This window comes from Gymnodraco acuticeps, unplaced genomic scaffold (assembly GCF_902827175.1).
Source record: "Gymnodraco acuticeps unplaced genomic scaffold, fGymAcu1.1, whole genome shotgun sequence".
NCBI classification, from domain to species: Eukaryota; Metazoa; Chordata; class Actinopteri; order Perciformes; family Bathydraconidae; genus Gymnodraco; species Gymnodraco acuticeps.
The window spans coordinates 3519596-3540137 of record NW_022992265.1 but is presented as its reverse complement, the minus strand read 5'-3'; the positions used below and the strand labels follow the sequence as shown (position 1 = coordinate 3540137).

The following is a 20542-nucleotide window of genomic DNA, read 5'->3' as shown; positions in this document are numbered from 1 at the left end:
TCCAGGTTTGGAAAACTGTTCATTATCAATGAAGATAGAAAAATATCATATGACAGAAATAAGATATTACCCTTACAGATATTATTAGAAACAGATCAATTGTGTGACATAACATCTAGAAACATTTCTGCTTCTTCTCAAACTATCAAGGTAGCCCAATATTCCTTGTAACTTGAAGACAGTTCATGTTTATAATACACCATTGTTTTACTTCTGTTTGTTCCAGACACATAAGATAAGGAGAAGTGACTAAAAGTGGGACTTGTGGAGAAAGCTCAGGTGACACTATTGAAAAAGCTATTTAGTTAGCAAAAGCTCTCCTGAAAAATCAAAGCTTGGGATGGGGAGGTGCTTGGGAGGGATGGTTAGTAAAGGTCTCATTGATGATGAGAAAGCTGGGGCTCAGGAGGGGGCTCAAGATAGCAACCCCGCTGGGGGACACCCTTTGGAATAAGATAAATATGGCTCAGTAACAGCTGGAGTTCTAACTTCAGTTCTGAAGCACGGTGAAGAACAGAAGAAGATCCGACAAACAAACTCTGCAGGAGACAGAACTGGAGAGAGAAAAGAGGATCAACATGATGTCCAAGTTCTTTCTATGCCTGGACCTGGCAGTAGAAAACCAGAAGTACTTTCCATCCCTAACCTTCAGTGGCAGTAGGATCTGTGTTTTCATCCAAGATCTTTTGTAGATTACATGTAGTGTTCGTTGAGGAGTTTTTCTTTCCCATGATTCTTACAAAACATTAGGGATGCTCCGATCGCCAATTTCGGGGCCGATCGCCGGAATCAGTATCGGCCGATACCGATCGCCGATCCGTTCGAGTGGGCGGGGCCTAAATGGAAGATTTAAACTTTAAATCTTCCATTTAAAGTGATGTTTAAAACTCAGTTAATGGGGCTCATTCACTGGAGCTTCCACAAACAATCAACTTAATTATTACATTCAAATTAAGTACATTATTCAAGTTTACATTCACTTTGGATAAAAACACGGGAGAAATGAGCGGAAGCGCTCTCTTTTCCTCTCTCCCTCCCTCCTGACAGCCTGTCAGTATCTCATGCAGCTCACTGATCCAGTAATGAGTGACCCGACAGTGAATAATAAATATATTTATAACTAGTTTAGCTTGTTCCAGAGGTAGATAAAATAGCTAAGTGTGTTAGGTCTAACTCTTATGTGTTTCGCTCCGCTCACCGGTCCGGCGGGCGGAGCTGCAGGATTTCTGCTTCACACACGTTGCATACCGCTATTTTACTGTCTTTTTCGGACACCTTAAAATAATGCCAGACCGGTGAAGCCATTTTGACGAGCTTGTTTTGCCGCACACAGAGAAAAGTGTCATGTATTTTACGTCATGCGATCGGCTCTTGCGATCGGCATGTTTAGAGAGCAACGATCGATCGGTAGAGAGCGAGTATCGGCCGATCTCGATCAGTGACCGATCGATCGGAGCATCCCTACAAAACATGGGCTGGGTTGAGCATCTTCATTCAATGGATGTCTTTAAAATTGGATAAAAAACATTCTTGACTTAATAGCCTACAGTCAGACTCATTTGTCTTAAAGTGCACCTATCGTGCTATTTTAAGGGGTATATTATGGGTCTCAGGTATATAAACATATATAAAAACATGTCTGATGTGTTTTGCTCAAAATACAAACAGATCATGCATTTTAGACATCCCTCATACCCCTCTATTCCAGCCCTGTTAGAGAAACGCAGACTTTGGGTCCTTAGCTTGAACAAAATAAAGAAAAGGAGGCGGAGCTAATGCCTGATCAGAATTCTACCAGAGATAAAGTTAAATTCTGCTGTGATAAAATGCCATCCTGTTCTAAACCACATCAAGAATTATTTCTGAAACAGTATGGAGCTCAAATGCTTTTTCTTGCGGGTTTATCACAAGGTGAGTTCCTTTTTTTATTTCCTGCTGTGCTCTCCAGTACAGGTTAGCTCTGAGTGTTAGCGAGGTTTGCTAATGTAAACAAAGACGAGATTACGTCCAAAACACGTCAGGCACTGTTTCTGATAGCAACTTTCTGTGGGTCCACCATCCGAAATTACGTCATATCGGCAGCAAATCTGAATCCGTTCGTTGTACCCTCGTTTTTTTAAGATTTGGGTACGGAGGAAAAGAGAAAGGGTTTTATTTTCTGACGCTGTGTGAGTTCCCCGACGCACCGGGGACACATATTTACGTATAAAGACATCAAATAGTGCATTTTACATGATAGGTCCCCTTTAAATCAAATAATGCCTGTGCATATCATTTCCTACATTGTTACTGAAAAGTGTAAAGGCTGATGTATGGAGGGAAACTATGAAACTTTGGTGATTAGGAGCAAATAAATATAAGGTGTTGCTGCACTACAGAATATAAGCATGTTACATTTCTAAGCTAATACAATACATAATCGAGCACAATGAGGCAAAACTCCAACTCGGATTTTTCATCCACTGTAAAACTATGTCCGAAGAAACTTTTGATTTGCATGGAATTCCTCAGGTAAAATAAAAAGTTCACGGAATACAGACTGGTCAGTTTCAGCCAATTCATTGGGATGCCACTCAAACTTCAGCCAAAAAGGGATGTTTGTCTTCCTTTTTCACAAAGTTAATCTTATATTCAACAGATGTGAAAGGAAACATTTTGTTTTCTTTTACATAGCTTAGTTATATAACATTTGGTTATGGCTTACAACTGGCAATGAGAGGAGATAGACATCAAAAGTGAGTCCAATAGAACTTTCAAGGTCACTGTACATTTTGCAAACTAGATGAGAAACACTGTATGGAAATGTTTACGCTTTTGAAATTCTTGTTGTGGTCTAAGAGGGACCTCATTAATCAAATAGATGGATTTGAATTAGAACAGGCGGATAAATCAGAGAATATTTGTGTCTGTCCATGTTTATATCTTTCAACTTTAACTCTTCAGCAGCATGTTTGAATGTTAACAGCAAGTTAATTGTAACTTTCAATTGGTTTCCATAAATGTATTGTTCAGTGTTGGGTTGTAATTGGCTCCACCTTGTCCTGTCACCTCTAGTTCCAAAAAAAACTAAATGTTGACAGCAAAACGCCAAACCTGAGTCAAATAGATGACGTCAAGTTCACCAATATAATAAAAAAATATATATCAAATGTGTATGTGTATATAAAATGTGAATATTAAAAATATCAAATGTGTTAAGGCTATATGAAATGTGAATATTAAAAATAGTGCTGATATTTCTCTTTAATTTTGTTTTATATACCCACCTTATCCACTATTTAAAATTCCTCACACATAGCATCTGAACTTTGTAACCTGTTTCTACACTAAGTGTTAGACAATCGGGCATCTATATTTAGAGTAGGGTTCAGGTATGTTGCTTTGTGTGCGACTGAGGGTGACAGCTGAAGCACACACTGTACGACAAAGTTTCTCTCTCTCAGTTCTCAGCTTGCCAAAAGGGTTTCTGTATGACCTAGCAACAAGGTGACTTTCAATTAATGCCATTAATGTCCTTCATTAATGATGCTAACGAGGGTACTAAACATTGAGGTTAAAAGATGAAAAGCTAAAATTCCCTGCTAACCTTCAATATTTGTTGACCCTCAAGCAAGGCGACAGGAAGATATACGGCCAAGGCTACCATAAAAGCAGGTTCCTCCTATGAAGGAAATGTAAAATAATTCTTCCACTTATCTTGAATTCCTGTATTTTAGCTTGTTACTCGTCAGAGCATGTATGGGCAGTCATAATTTCCAAGTCAGTAATCAGTTTTGCTTAAAATATATTGCATCACCTTCATGACTCATTGACTTATAGCTGTAAGTTTACTTTAAAATGACATACTCAAATCTTTGCTAAGAAAACTCTATTTGCAGTAATAAGGGGCAGTCTCAACTCTCGCTTTTTTCATTTGGTCCAATTTAGGAGATACACAGTGCCATAAACTGCAAAATCCTAGCAGCACTTCCTGCCGTTTGCGCAACAGGAAGGGTAAATAATGAAGCATGTCAACAGAGCACTGCTAACTGGGGCTGTAACCTGCGTTCAGCAAAAAAGGGTTGTTTTCCATTTCAATCTGAAACTACCATCCTGATGAAATAAAATAAGGGCTGTCTACAATCATGCACTAATTTATTAAAATGGGAGGCTTTCAACATATGCTGGAATCATTTCAACAGTCCGTCCATACCGGCTATATATGGTCCGAACCAAAGTTCAACAAACCTGAGATGCGGGCAGCCTTGAGCAATGACATGGAGTATTTGCAAATGATCTGAGTGATCACTGTGTTGTAGCCACAATTAGGGACACTAAGGTCCAAAAGGTTAAACCTCACATTATCATTAAGAGAGACAACAAATATTTTGTGGAGCAGGGTTTTGTGCATGATGTTTGATTGGGGTAAAATCGATCTGTGTGCTGATGTAGAAACCGCATGGTCTTATTTTTATCTTGGTTTTATGGAGATCATTGATAGACATGCACCCCTGCGTACATTTAGAGTAAAGGGACGAGACAATCCTTGGTTTTCTGCTAATCTGTCCAGTCTCCTTCATGAGAGAAACAAGGCCTGGGCAAAGGCTAGGAAATCAGGCTCAGAGGTAGAATGGCTGCATTTTAGGCAGCTAAGGAATAGCTTCACATCGCAAATCAAAAGTGCTAAATCAAAGTACTATCTGTCAGTAACCACAAAGAATCTGAATAATCCTGGAACATTTTGGGAAGCCATTAAATCGTTATCCACCGGCGATATCCGTAATGAGCTACCTCCGTGCATTACCACACCATCTGGCTCTATATCGGACAGGGCTACTATGCTAAATTGCTTTAATGAGCATTTTGTGTCCTGTGGTTCTCTATTTGATTCTGTCACTAACTCTGCTTCTGTGAACACTACAGTATGTGACTCTGAAAAACGTGTGTTGGAAAACCCTTTTAGTTTTACCCCTTTTACTGTTGATGTTGTTCGTGAAGCTTTAACCAAGTTAGATCCTAAGAAACCGGCCGGCCCGGACAACCTTTCTTTTTAAAGTTAGCTGCAGATTTTATTGCTCCACCGCTCACTACTCTTTAACCTCTCCCTCAGCACTAACACAATTCCAAAATTGTGGAAGTCAGCGTATGTCCTGCCTTTGCTAAAAGGAGGGGAGACCACCTTATTAAATAACTATAGGCCAATCTCTAAGTTGTCAGTTCTGGCTAAGGTTCTTGAACGCTTAGTGAGTGAACAGGTAAAGGTGTTTTTATGTACAAATGACATCCTGTCTAAACATCAGTCAGGCTTCAGAAAGCAACATAGCACCATCACTGCCACAATGAAAGTGGTGAATGATGTGGCGAGTATTTTAGATAATAAGCAGAGTTGTGCAGCTCTTTCTATTTCATACCTACTGACCGCCAGAGGCGGTGCTTTAGCACTGGATATCTTCTGTCTCGCGCATGCGTAGGTCGAATATTTATATCAACAAAGTCACGTGTGACCTCGTACGACCCGGAAGGCATAAGTTCCGGTGCCGTCGACGAGTTCAGCCCTTTTCATCTTCTCGCAGCGTAGGTTACTACTTTATGAGTAGAAGCCAAAGCTAGCTTACTGAACAATTAAGATCCTAGCTCATCGCTATCTGTAGCCTTGTGATCGTTAGATCGGAGCTGCGGGCTAGAAAGACGCTCGCCCTCCAAAGGCTGCGACGAGCTAGCTGTCCGTCCTCCCAAGGGAGGGGACCGCGGTGTTCACCGCTCGGATCTTAGGAGCTCCGGATCGGTAAAGAGCGGACCCTCCTGCACGTCAGCCGGCGCTACCGGTTTTGCTGTTTGTGCTATATATTCTCAAACTAATGAGATAATTGTAACTGTTACTGCACTGGTGAAGAGAGCGTCTACCGCCCTCATCTCACTACAAACATTTGGTTACTTAACCGATTCTATCGGCCAGTTAGCTGAGTGCTAGCCCGTTCAAGCTAACTGTTACTGCACTAGTGAAGAGAGCGTTTCCGCCCTCTTCTCACTACAAACATTTGATTCTATCGTACCTGATTCTATCGTCCAGTTAGCTGAGCGCTTTCGTTCAAGCTAGACTGTTACTGCACTAGTGAAAGGAGCGTCTCCGCACCTCCTCTCACTACATACATTGGTTTCTTATCTGATTCTATCGTCCATTTAGCTGAGTGCTAGCCCGTTCAAGCTAACTGTTACTACACTAAGTGAAGAGGGCGTCTCCGCCCTCCTCTCACTACAGACATTTAATTCCTTACCTGTATATCGTCCAGTTAGTTTGAGTGCTCCCGTTCAAGCTAACTGTTACGGCGCTAGTGAAAGAGTGTCTTCGCCCTTCCACGGCGCACAATTGGTTCCTGTGCCATCCTCCAGTTAGCCGAGTGCTCTGGCTCATAGCTAACTTACTACAGCGTTAGTGAAGAGAGTGTTTCCGCTCCCCTCTCCTTGCACACAGTTGGTTTCTGTTCCATCCTCCAGTTAGCTGAGTGCTCTCGCTCAAAGCTAACTCGCTACAGCGCTAGTGAAGAGAGTGTTTCCGCTCCCCTCTCCCTGCACACAGTTGGGTTCTGTTGTATCCTCCAGTTAGCTGAGTGCTCTCGCTCAAAGCTAACTCGCTACAGCGCTAGTGAAGAGAGTGTTTCCGCTCCCCTCTCCCTGCACACAGTTGTCTTAAGAACCATTCCATCTCATGTTAGCAGAGTGCTTTCGCTCAGGCTAACTCGCTACGGCGCTAGGGAGAGAGTATTCCCGCTCTCCTCCCACAGCATACATACCACTAACTGACCACACACTTGTTCGCACCCCAGTTAGCAGAGTGCGTACGCTCACGCTAACTACTTTGTGCTCACTCCCCTCCATTGTGGAGTTTGTTTCCTGGCCAGTTATTTACAGTCAGCTGAGTGCTTCCCCTAAGAGTGGCGCTATGTTTAACGGCTGTAACACCTGTATGGCTTCTCTGCAACCAGAGGATGGCCATGACCTTTGCCCCTCTTGTCTTGGCCTCGAGCATCTGAGGGAGGGCCTTTCGGAGGACTCGTGCATGAATTGTACCATCATGCCTCGTGCGGTAAGAGCTGCTAGACTAGCCAGGGTTGAACTACTGACTGAGGGTGGCCTTCCCCCTGCACAGTCGACTACATCCCAACCTACCCGTCCTAGGCGTCGGGCAGCAGAGGCTGCAGGTGACCCGCCCAAGAAAAGGACTAAGCCTGATAGGCTGTCCTCTAGGGTGGACCGACTCACTACTGAGGTTGCCCAGATGAAGTCAATCCTCTTGGCTCTCCATTCTGGTGTCCGTACAGAGCACGCCGCTGCACCCAGTCCACCCAGCCCACCCATGCCTGAACTGATTCCAGAGGATGATGTGTTCTCATTGGCAGCTTCAGCCACTCAATTTAATGAGTATGAAGGAGAGGGCCCGTCCCAGGCTTCTGGGCCTGGCTCCTGTACCTCAGATCATGCATCCTCGGGGGGGGGGGGGCGGATGTCGGCTCCATGAGTACCGCCATCCGCATGGCACTGGCTCGCCAGCAGATGGATGTACAGCAGCCCGAAACAGTGCGTTCTTCAGGCGCACTTTGGCACCCGCCACCCTTGCAGTTCCTCCTTCTTGTGAGTATCTGAGGGAGTTACATGCATGCTGGAGGGACACTAAGACTTTTTCCCGTCTTACGTCCGATGGCCGAGCCCTAGCAGCCATGCAAGATGCGGCAAAGGTCGGCCTTGATCACATGCCGGCTGTGGAGCCTACCATTGCTTCCCTCATAGTTTCCCCTGATGAAGCTCTGAGGTCGGAGGCCAGGTGCCCTCGACCCCAATGTCGGGTCACTGATGACCTGCTCACTAAGGCTTACGATACAGCGGCACGTATGGGCCGTATAGGCAATTCCCTCTCTCACCTCATGCTCGCCCTCTCAGCTTCCCTGCAGCAGGAGGCTCTTAGCGCTTCTGCTACCAGCCTCAGTGACGCCTCATTACAGGCGTTTGCTCTGATGTCAAGAGAGCTTGGGCGCCTGATGTCCACTCTCGTCCAGACTCGTCGCCAGGTTTGGCTGGCACAGTCACCTTTATCAGAGGCATGTAGGAGGACTCTCCTTGCTGTCCCAGTGGAGCCCGGGGAACTGTTCGGTTCAGCTGCCATACAGGTGCTTGAACGGACTGTCCAAGCTAGTCAGACCAGGCAACAGTTCTCAGCTCTTCGCAGAGACATGCCCCCCCCCCCCCGGTAGGCCGAGAGGCTCCGCATCTGCCTTCCGAGGCCGCTCCCGTCCACCAGCTCACACTGGTACCCGCCAGGGACCTCGGTATCCCACGAGGGGGCCGGCCCGCTACGGTCCTGTTAACTCGCCACCAAGGCAGCCTCGATATCCGGTGCCTAACCATCGCCCCCCCAGAGCCTCCAGAGGCCGGGGGGCAAGGCGCTGAGGGTCTGGGGCCGGCTATCGGTTATTTCTCCCAGCAGCAGCTCAACTACTGGGTAGCTCAAGCTTCAGACCCCTGGGTGGTTTCCACCTTAACCCAAGGGTACAAGCTTCAGTTCCGACGCCGACCCCCAGCCTTCAGCCGGGTCAAAATGACCACCATAAGCGACCCGGCAAAAGAAATCGCCCTAAACCAGGAGCTGTCAGTCCTCCTTGCCAAAGGAGCAATCGAGCCTGTAGACCCCATCTCAAAGCCCGGGGGCTTCTACTCGACCTACTTCCTGGTAAGGAAGAAAGGCGGTGGACTTCGCCCAATCCTAGATCTAAGGGGACTCAACAAGTTCCTAAAGATCTTACCTTTCCATATGCTGAGCACAGCGGACGTTCTTCGTACCGTTGCCAGGGGGGAATGGTTCACGTCCATCGATTTAAAGGACGCTTATTTTCATGTGCCTATTGTACCTCATCACAGGCAGTTTCTTCGCTTTGCCTTCAGAGGCCGTCATTTTCAGTTCAGGGTGCTCCCATTCGGACTCTCCCTCTCCCCAAGGGTGTTCACCAGGTGTGTCGCGGCAGCCCTATCACCCCTGCAGTCTCAGGGTATGAAGATTCTGCCATACTTAGACGACTGGCTAATCTGTGCACCGTCCCGGTTGCAGTCAACCCAGGACACGGCTCTCCTTCTCTCTCATGTCACCCGGCTAGGCCTCAAGGTGAACATGGAGAAGAGTTATCTGAACCCCTCTCCGAGCCTAACCTTCATTGGGGTGGCTCTGGACACAGTCACGATGCGGGCCTGTCCATCTGCTCAGCGCCTGGACAACATTCTCCAGCTTCTTCCCCTCTTCAAAAGGGGCAGGTCTCTGGCATTTATCCGGTTTCTCCGCCTCTTGGGCATGCTGACAGCTGCCTCAACTGTCATTCCCTTGGGCTTGTTATCACTGCGCCCCCTGCAGAGATGGCTGAACGGCCTCCACTTAGACCTCAAGTTGCACAGGCACAAAATAATCAGGGTGTCACAACAGTGCCTCTCCACTCTATCCCCATGGAGGGAGAGGTCATATATGTCGAGGGGCGTGGCCATGGGCTCCGTCCCTTTCCGCAGAGAGACCGTTACGACGGATGCCAGCCTCTCGGGATGGGGTGCGGTGTGGCAAAACAGGACAGCCCGGGGGCAGTGGTCTGTTCTGGACGGCACGGAACACATCAATGTGCTAGAGCTACGAGCTGTGCACCTAGCACTCAGGCACTTCCTGCCATACCTAAGGGGGAGGCATGTGCTTGTCCGCTCGGACAACACTACAGCGGTGTACCATATAAACCACCAAGGGGGCACCAAATCTGCACGCTTGCTAGAGGTGTCCCAGACTCTCCTGACCTGGGCAGCTCCTTGCCTGGCCAGCCTACGGGCAATGTATCTGTCCGGAGAGCAGAAGCAAGTCGCAGACTTCCTCTCCCGTCACAAGCCCCCACCAGGGGAGTGGCGGCTTCATCCAGAGGTGGTGGCCAACATCTGGGGTCTCTTCGGCAGGGCAGAGGTAGATCTCTTTGCCTCGAAGATGTCGACCCACTGCCTCCTGTGGTTCTCCTTGAGCGAGAAAACCAGCCCCTTGGGTCAGGACGCCCTGGCTCATTCATGGCCAGGGTGTCTTCTCTATGCCTATCCACCCCTCCCTCTGATCCTACCAACACTCCTCAGAGTGCTTCATCAGGGCCACAGGCTTCTTTTGGTGGCCCCCTTCTGGCCAGCCAGGACTTGGTTCTCCCTGCTGCACAGACTCTGTTGCGGGACACCTTGGCGTCTCCCCAACAGGAAGGACCTCTTGTCTCAGCTGGAGGGTCAAATATGGCACCCCGACCCCTGCCGCCTCCAGCTGTGGGTCTGGCCACTGGAGGGCCCGACCCACTGCTGAGCGACTGCATAGAGCCTGTCAGGAGGACTATTCTCAATGTGAGGGCACCATCTACTCGTAGACAGTACGAAAACAGGTGGAAACTGTTCTCTGACTGGTGCCAAGGGCGAAATGAGGACCCAGTACATTGCTCGGTGCCTATCCTTGAGTTCCTACAGTCCCTCCTGGATGACGGCCGGTGTCCCGCTACCGTCAGGGTGTATGTGGCTGCTATATCAGCCCAACATGCAAAGGTTGACAACAGTACAGTGGGGAGCCATAGACTGGTATCCCTCTTTTTAAGGGGAGCACTGAGACTTCGCCCCCCCGAACATCCCAAGGGCCCCTTCATGGGATCTGCCCTTGGTGCTGGATGCCCTATGTTCGCCTCCCTTTGAACCCTTGTTAGAGGCAGAAATGAGGTGGCTCTCAGCCAAGACTGCTTTTCTTCTTGCCATCACCTCAGCAAAGCGTGTAAGCGAGCTTCATGCCTTGTCTGTAAACAGCTCGTGTCTGAGGTGGAACTCAGATGGCTCAGGTGTCACCTTATGGCCGAACGTAGCGTTCCTCCCTAAGGTGCTGACACGCTCTCACTTTAAATCGGCCTATCCATCTGGCAGGGTTTGACCCCCCATCAGGAGAAGGGGAAGAGAGGTCAAGACTCCTATGCCCGGTGAGGGCCCTTAGAGCTTATGTCCAGACTACCGCAGGCATGCGTCAGTCTGACCAGCTCTTTTTATGTTACAGTGGTCCTAGAAAGGGCCATGCGCTCTCAAAACAGCGCTTGTCCCACTGGATCGTGGACGTCATTGCCCAGGCATACAGGGCGAATGACCGTCCCTTGCCACCCAGAGTAAAGTGCCACTCTACCAGGAGTGTCTCCACGTCATGGGCGACCTTGAGAGGTGTGCCCCTGGAGGACATATGTGCTGCGGCCACATGGGCATCTCCGAGCACATTCGCCAGATTCTACAGGGTGAATGTTGCCGCCCCTCACCCGCTGGGTGTGGTCCTCCTGCAGAGTCCGCCTAGACCATCCTTATAAGGTGAGTATTCAGACTTCCTCGTGACTCTGTTGGTATAGGTCATCCAGTGCTAAAGCACCGCCTCTGGCGGTCAGTAGGTATGAAATAGAACGATAGTTACGTATGTAACTACGGTTCTATGAATACTGGATGACCGCCAGAGTTCTTGGTCACTCGGAATTTCGTGTTTCTGCGAGAAGATTCCATAGGACTGAACTCGTCGACGGCACCGGAACTTATGCCTTCCGGGTCGTATGAGGTCACACGTGACTTTGTTGATATAAATATTCGACCTACGAATGCGCGAGACAGAATATATCCAGTGCTAAAGCACCGCCTCTGGCGGTCATCCAGTATTCATAGAACCGTAGTTACATACGTAACTATCGATTTATTGACCTTTCAAAAGCCTTTGACACCGTCGATCATCACATTTTAAAGCAGAGGCTAGCCAGTATAGGCATGTCCAGCCATGCAGTGGGGTGGTTTGTAAACTACCTCTCTGAAAGGTCCCAATGTGTTCATTTTGATGGGCTGTCTTCTGAGTGGTTGAACATTGCAAATGGTGTTCCCCAAGGTTCTGTTTTAGGTCCACTTTTATTCTCCATCTACATCAACAGTTTAGGTGAAAATGTGGATGAAGCTACTTTACATTTGTATGCGGATGATACCGTGATGTACTGTGCAGGTCCCTCCATTAAGGAGGCTGGTGTTAAATTACAGGCTGTTTTTAACATTATTCAGACTCAGCTCTCTGAACTAAAGCTTCTTTTAAATGTTGAGAAAACCAAGGTAATGCTCTTTTCTAAAGCTAAAAAGACACCAGAGCCTGTTTTAGATATTGTAACTACGCAAGGAATAAAACTTGAAGTGATTACCTGTTACAAATACCTTGGTATCTGGCTTGATGATTGTCTCCCTTTTAAACTTCATGTCAATAACCTGCTTAAAAAGCTGAGGGTTAGGCTAGGTTTCTTCTACAGCAGAGCTATTCAATTACACATTCAGTTGGGCCAGATTTTATAACTACAAAATTCAGCTGGGCCAGACATTCAGCGGCCTGTAAAAAGCGGGTAATGACACATTTTAAACCAACACATATTACTGCGATGAAAAACATGCCATTTTTATTCATTGTTCATCTAACAAAGGTACGTCAAAAAGTGCATAAAAACACAACAAATTAGCATTCATTTAACAGAATCTGAAAAAAGTGCACAGTTGTAGCATTACTTTTGTTTGCTTTAGAAGTCAAATATTCAGTTTTTTTTTTTTGGAACCAGGCACATCACAAAGTGCATTTAACTGAATACAATAATAGCAGTCTTAATAAATGTCCTCAGATACAAAATAAAATTGGATACATATGACACATGCACATCAAAAAGTGCATTAACAAACAGTTAAAGAGCTCCAATGTAACACAAAGAGGTAGTAGCCTACTATAGCAATACTATTTTTTCACTTTTCAAGTATTAACAAAAAATCATACGTTTTGGTCACATTTGACCCAGACACATTACAACGTGGGAAAGTTTGGGGCTCTCTGCTGGAACTGCTACCCACGCGACCCGACCACGGATAAGCGGGAGAAGATGGATGGATTACAACGTTCATTTAAATGAATACAAAAAGAACTGTCAAACCCTTCAGTGCACAAACCCATAACAAGGGATAAGGGTAACTATGAATGAATACTACACTACACGTCTACTATAGTAAACTAGGTGCTTACTATCACCCCATTTGTGATTTGTCATCGCTGACTTTCTCAATGGGAGAAGTGACATTTTTAGTTTTGAACAAGAGCAGTGATTTTTGGCTCATAGGATGTCAATGCAATCCTAAGACATTGGTGAAGAGTGCTGTCAGTCAGGGAGCAGCGAGTGCTACTTTTCTTTTAGTTCATGTGTGAAAAGCTTGATTCACATGTGTATGTTGATCCAAACATACTGAGCACACAGATCGCTACTTTCTGAACGTTAGGGAACTGCTGTTTTTTTACATCACTCCAAAACTTCGCTGGCTCGTTAGTGCGCTGCTCTTGTGCCATGGTTACGGATGAATGCATGTCAATAAGTTCCAGTGTAAATGTCCCCTCGTCGATGCAGGGGACCACTTATTTTGCTCTGGTTGATACGTCCCCCTCTATTGCAACAGTGAAGGGGTCTCTGGCAAAGCCCATCACCTCTGTGGGCAGAGCAAGTCCATCCAATCGACCGGCAAAGTTCTCTTTCAACCTCGCAATGAAATATGTCATCACATCCGTGATTTGTTCCGGGGATGTAATGTGTTTGTGGAGCGTCGGAAAATGCAGCATCCGACCCGTACTCAAGTCGGTCGCGAAAAGGTCCAGCTTGACTTGGAATGCGCGCATCTGCTCCACAAGATCAATGACCGTTTTGTCTCTGTTTACGCTTCAGAGTTGAGAGAGACATGTTTTAGAGTTGCCATCATCACCGTTACTAGCAGCACCACTAGATGCACTTTCAAAAAACGTGCTGCGTTGTGGTTTAGTGGTTTCTATAGGCGCTTTCACACTGCGGTACTTTTCCCACAAAGGTTCATGTGAACTTAGTTCATGTGAACTCTTTTATCGCGTTCACACCAAAAAGAGCCGGTACTAAAATTAGTTCATGTGAACCTTTTTACCCCCTCGAAAGTCCCTGCTAGAGAGCAGGGACTTTCGAGCGGCTCTTTTGTGAGAAAAGAGCTATATTTCTGATTGGCTGGAAGGATTGCAAACCACGCCCCACAAAACTCCCAAAAAGTTTTGTGAAGCCGCCATTTTATTATCCTCGCATTAGCATTATTAGCATTAGCATTAGCCCAGCGCAGAAACGGAGAGAGAGACTAACTTATGGCAACACAAAATAAAACATGGGAGCGGTGGAGATGAGGAGGTGTCGGCGTTCTGGCGATTTACTCGGAAGGCTTCAGTAGAAGCTGCTGGGACTCCCAGCAGCTTCTACTGAAGCCAGTCCCTAACTCCGGGGACTTCCGGCCGGGGACTTTGGGCGGCAGTATACGCTGTGAAGTGGTTTGCGGCCTGCCAGTAAACCCAAAGCAGAAGAAGAACAAGTGACGTCAGCGGCTTCATTTGCCTAATCCACCCCCAGGGACTTTTTCCAGTGTGAACGCGATCTGTACTTAGTTCATGCGAACTAAAGAGTTCACATGAACTAAGTTCACATGAACCTTTGTGGGAAAAGTACCGCAGTGTGAAAGCGCCTTATGCAACGCGGAGTGTTGCGTTCATGGTCTGTACTAGTGTAGGAATTTGGCTACGGGTGGCTGGGCCACTCGGGAGTTGGTTCTGGGCCGCATCTGGCCCGCGGGCCGCCATTTGAATAGGCCTGTTCTACAGGAACAAGTCCTGTTTCTCGCTTGAGGCCAGGAAAAGGCTAGTCACTGTGACCTTTTTACCTGTGCTGGACTATGGTGATTTGATGTAGGCTATATGAATGCACCTGCCAATTGCCTGGTCAAGTTAGATGCTGCGTATCACAGTGCACTAAGATTTGTGACAAACTGTAAAGCATTAACCCATCACTGTACCCTGTATGCAAGGGCTGGTTTACTTTCACTAACTGTACGGAGGCTCAGTCACTGGTACATTTTTATATACAAAGCCATGTTAGGGAAACTTCCATCTTATATCTGCTCCCTGATCTCACGGAAAATTGTAAGTGGCTACTGCCTGAGATCGAATGCTGTGGTTTTATTAAATGTGCCAACTGCTAGGACTGTCTTAGGGAAGACAGCTTTTAGATGCACAGCTCCTCTGTCTTGGAATAGTCTGCAAATTAAATGGAAACTGAACAATCTGGTGCCACTAAATGTTTTTAAAGCTCGGTTGGATGCTAGTCAATCGGAAGCTATTGGTACCTGTTTATGTGGATAATTATGTAAATGATGCTGTATGATGTCCTTTTGTTGTTCTATTTATGTTTCATGTGGAACTACTTGAGCAGGTCTCCCTTGAAAAAGAGATCAATGATCTCAATGGGATTTATCTGTATAAATAAAGGTTTGAAATTAAATGAAATGGCGGTTAAACCTAAATAATCTTTATTTTTGGTCAGAGGTCTCTTTCTGATAGGCCAGCTGAATTCTTAACACTGTGCAGCTCGGCGAGGGGACTCAGCGTGGCACCTTAGTCTGAGAAAGCTCACGATTACCATGCCTGTGTTGGTGGTGTGGTGTTTGGGCTCTGGGCCTGAGGACACTGGGGGCTTATCAAGAATTAACCTTCACACAGCAGTGCTCCTATATGCAATATAATTTATGTGCAACTTTCATCAGCGTGACAGGTGTTTGAGACACGTCTGAGGCTCTGTGAAGCCCAGCGATCCCAAGCTGTGTCTGAGTTGGAACTCACACTCTCTGGAAGACTAGAGCCCTGCTCACATGCTTCAAATACACTTACCTGCAACATTAGAGATAAGATCTGACATGGTAATGAAAGTCAATGGAACGATATGGCCCCTGGGCAGAGCTTTTTTAGGCCTTGATTTGGGGGCTGCTCAACAGTGAACAGATACTGTAAAAAAAACTAGCAATGTGGGCTGTAGATCATTATAACTATCGGTTTGCTTCCCTTTTTTTTTTGTTTAATGTGATATAAAAATGAAAAAAAATGAACATCGAATAATCATTGGAGCTTTTTTTTAAGGGCACCCCTTGACTTTGTATCGGGTTAAAACAATTTAAAACAACAATTTACAAAAATTAAAAAGACCAAAGAGATAGTATCAATAAAAAAAACTGCACAATCTATTGATTTAGAGTGTTTATTTACTTTTGGTGATTAGACCAGGGGCCTATACTACGAAGCTGGTTCAACCTAACCTGGATATGTTTGAGTTAGCCGGTTGGCCTAATCCAAAACATACGCACTCTCGCTAAACTGTACTACGACGCTGGTTATCAAGTGGATCGCTCAAGCCAGCCGTGTCCTATCTAGTTAGGTGCGCGTTCACATGAAAGGGGTGGTATTTGGAGCATTCGATCAATCACAAACATGGAGAAGCGTACTGACAGCGCAGCGTCATACTTCCTGAATGAAAAGTGAACTGTAATACTAGTCAAAAATGAAGAAGTTAAACTTTAAACATCCATGACTTAAACACTTTATCCAGGATAAAAGCCACATCACCTGCAAGGTGAATACAGCTGGCAAAAGAAAAAGTGTTTGAATGCGTACATTAACAGGTTTATGATATCACTGCCCCGTCTAAAACACGATCTGACTTTAATTACATTTGTCTCGAGTGTTTCGTCAACTTAATGTGTTGCTTAAAATAATACTTCTGCATACAGTAGGCCTATGTGACACTGTGAGTGTTGCACGGCCAGATACGGCTCAGCTGACTCAGATAAGAAAATATATGATAGGCTACGTTAAGTGATATGCCGCGGACTGTACTTAATGTTACTCTGATCTGGTTACTTATGTTGTGGTAGATATGTAGTAAGTGTTCTTAACGCTAATGTTATAATAGTCAGATTGCTCTGAAGATGGGAGGTGATATTCTATTAATGTTCACGTTCACACAGTCGGTGATTTTTGCAGGCCGTCTTTCCTGCAACGGCAGCTTTTCTGTATTTCCTTTCTCCTGTAATATGACTTGATCGCTTTAAACTGCGCACACTGAGCTCTGATTGGTCAGCAGGCAGTGCTTTCACTGAGTTGAGCTCTTAGCCTGCAACCTAACCTGGTCCCGACCAGGTTAGCCGCTAAGCATAAGTTACCATGGAGATCTAGCCTGCTAAAAGAGAACCAGCTTTGTAGGACCGGAAAGCCGGAGTTTTCCCTGAATTTAGCCGGCTAAGCGAAAATCCTGCTTCGTAGTATACCCCCCAGGTCAATACAGTTAAGGTATTTTTAGGTCTCTGTAAGGTGCTGCACTGATTTAAGCATATTTGGATTTCAAATGTGTTTCAATGTTCATAATAAGTAGGCAAACTTTCCATACCTAGTTTCTTGTTAATATTCCCTGTATTCATTTGAATACCTTTGTTCTACAGAAAATTAAAGGACTTGAGAAAATCATGTTCACATGTTTAGTTTATATTAAAATGTTTGGGTAATGGTGGTGAGCCACAATCTCTCTCTACTGCTTATTTAAAAAATCATGTTACAAACAGGGTTACAAAGAAAAATCTTAAACATGTATAGGACCACTTAATATAAAGGGAATACAATTATATAGGCTCTAACATAAGTCACTTTACGATACAAGAAGTGTTTTGATCACAATGGTTATCCTCTCAAGTAGGATTGTTGTTCATTCAGGCACTGTGCGGCTCCCACTGACAATAATAAGAGGGCTGTTATATTATTTATCAGAACTTCCCGCTTTGGTTTGTGCATTACTGGCATAAACACTTCACTCAATTAGGAAGATGCATCACGGAAACTTCTGGTCTGGTCATAAAATCTTGGAGCCTACTTATGCATGTAGTTTGATACCATCAACCATCATTCTTTGGCAACTGCAGAGAAAGTGATTGCAATTTGTGCTGGACATAATCCCAGATTAATAATACCCTAGCCCCATACAAACAGATAAAATCGGCTACTTAAGACTTCCACCCTAAGAATGAATTTGTATGGAAGCCAAATAAAGGCTGAAGGGGGAAAATCATACAGCTGCATAAAGTCAATTATTGTCTAAGGTTATTTGTGTTGCATTGCCTTTCACACTACAAAACAAACCAATCACTGTCCGAGTTGGAAACGTCCAATGTTGGATTCAAATCCAATTTTAAAACATATTTTAGTATAACTGATGACACGATAACAACCAGGCACAACGGAAAACTCATTATAATGAAGACCAGAAGGCAAAAGGCTGTTGATGATGGACCACCGCAGTGCACAGGCTCCAGCATCCCAAAATACAACAGGCGTGGATCAGACAAGGTTTCAGCCCAAAGCAGCACCTCGCGACGCACTGTACACGTCATCTGACTGCGAAACACATGGCCTACTCCTGAACTGTCAAACGCAGGAAGTTGAGACCACACGATTAGACTCTTCAGCAACTTGTAACATAAAATGGTAGCGGTTCATTAATGTTGCATAAACTGAACCTCCGCCCAACACTTGTTATGCAGAAGGCAGGAAACAGGGAGGCAGTGCATGAGAGGGGAAACGCAGCTTCAAATGCGACCTGTCCTCATACAATGTCAAACCTGAATCCAGAGGGCGATTGTCTGTTGTGTTGCAAAAAACATCGCTTTGTATTTGTTAGTTGTGTGTTTTTAGTTAAAGACACGAGTGCTAGCATAAACATTTCTTCTGCTAGCTTTAGCAGGGACTGATTTGGGGACAAGCCGTGCAGAAAAGCGCCGTTTAAGCCGTGTTTTACCTCCTCTTGAAGTCCTTCTCGAACGGTTTTAGATAGGGATCCATTTGGACTAGGTTGCTGAACTCAGGAATTGCAACATTATCCTCTAGTTCTGCCATCGTTCCTCCAGACCAAACCAATCGAGCACCGACTGCTGCTGGCTCTGGCGCTCTGTGTCATGAACAGAGGACACTGGAGCTCGGTGCGACCTTTTATTGTCCGGAGACAACAACGACTCAGACTGCTCTGTGCCAAGCCCGTCCCCTCATAACATGCTTTGTTTCCAGTGGGTCAGGGATAATAAAAAGAGTCGGGCATTGCTGTGATACAGTGTAACTTTAAGATGACAGCAGAGAAGCATATGGCGCGTCAGAGGAAGATGACTTGGATTTGGATGAAGATGTGCCGATTTCCAAAACTCTGCTGCCAGGATTTAAATTCGGGCTAGGAAACATGATCACAGTACACCGATCTTAGATTACTTACGATGGCATCATGTTGCCTTTGAATTGATTTCAAGATATGATTGATTTCAAGTTATTTTTCAGATCTCCCTTCCTGCACCGTGAGATCCTCGAATAGTGTTCATTATTATTAATATATTAATGGTTTTCAATAATAGGTGAATTATTAGATACCTTACACTCATTATTGCATCTTGTATAGGGCTCATTTCATTACATTTAGAACACCGTTAGCTTTAGGTAGTTAATACTTGCCAGAGGGGTTACTATAGTGTAATTTTATCTTAAACTGTACATAAAATATAATAATAATAATAATGTAATTGTTTATCATAATATGAAGTATTTACCTGAATCAATAAAGTAATTAAGAACTAAATAAATAAATGTAAGATCAAAACTGTCTTTGATCGACAGGTCCATGACCTACAGTAACCTGAGACTCACTGGCTAAAATGTTGTGAACTATAAATACTCACAGTCCCATGATGATAAATTATGATGATGTTAAATGTACTGCAACTTCACTCTCCTAAGGGGATAACCCTTTTTGATTAGAATGACCACTTAGCTGTTCATCTTGTGCTTCCCACAGGACCTTTTCATCCCATCTGTTAAGGCTCTAAAACATTAATTTCAATAAATTATTCATTCAGTGTCAGTTTAAAATTAAACACATGGCTTACTACAAAACTAGTCTCACAGTTATATTTAAAAACCTTTTATAGGATAGACAAATGTAAATAAATGATTGAAGAAATGACTTGAATGTGCAATAGAGAATTGTTATCAGAACAAACTGCATTGATTTATGTATCTTGTTATTCAGTAAAAAAATAACTTTGGTAATACATGAGGGGAAACAGACGTCATGAAGCAAGACCCCATTGATTCGAGCAAAGTGTAATGCAGACAAAGTTTGTTTAATGTCAAGGCCTGCTGTCTGTTACACAACTGGATGAAGCTGCCTTTATCACTGAAGCAGACTATGTGTGTGTGTGTGTGTGTTTGTGTGTGTGTGTGTGTGTGTGTGTGTGTGTGTGTGTGTGTGTGTGTGTGTGTGTGTGTGTGTGTGTGTGTGTGTGTGTGTGTGTGTGTGTGTGTGTGTGTGTGTGTGTGTGTTTGCACGCAACAGACTTTGTTCCTTTCAATATGCACATCTGTCTAAATGCAACACTTTGATCTTACTATCTTCTTCACCGCAGTGGCAGAAAGAAACTAGCTTTCCTTCTTCTTTTTTAAAGTTTTATTGGTGACAAACAAAAACCCTCAATAAAACAAAGAGCACTGTTTACAAGTACGTTTTTTTTTTTTTTCACCCACCCTTCTGGCAGAACTAACTAAATGACTTGGAGAAGGATAACCTTGCTTACATTTAGATTGAATCCC

General features: G+C 44.9%; 1 protein-coding gene across 1 annotated transcript in view; it reads right to left on the bottom strand.

Moving 5' to 3' along the window:
* The window catches only part of gbe1b (glucan (1,4-alpha-), branching enzyme 1b), a 118000-nt gene extending 99005 nt beyond the window's left edge, over window positions 1-18995 (bottom strand). The window contains exon 1 of the mRNA XM_034207095.1: window positions 18711-18995. Within this exon, the coding sequence (XP_034062986.1) occupies window positions 18711-18808 (98 nt within the window). The 5' untranslated portion in view covers window positions 18809-18995. The remainder of the gene's footprint in view (window positions 1-18710) is intronic.
* Between the last annotated feature and the right edge of the window lie 1547 nt (window positions 18996-20542).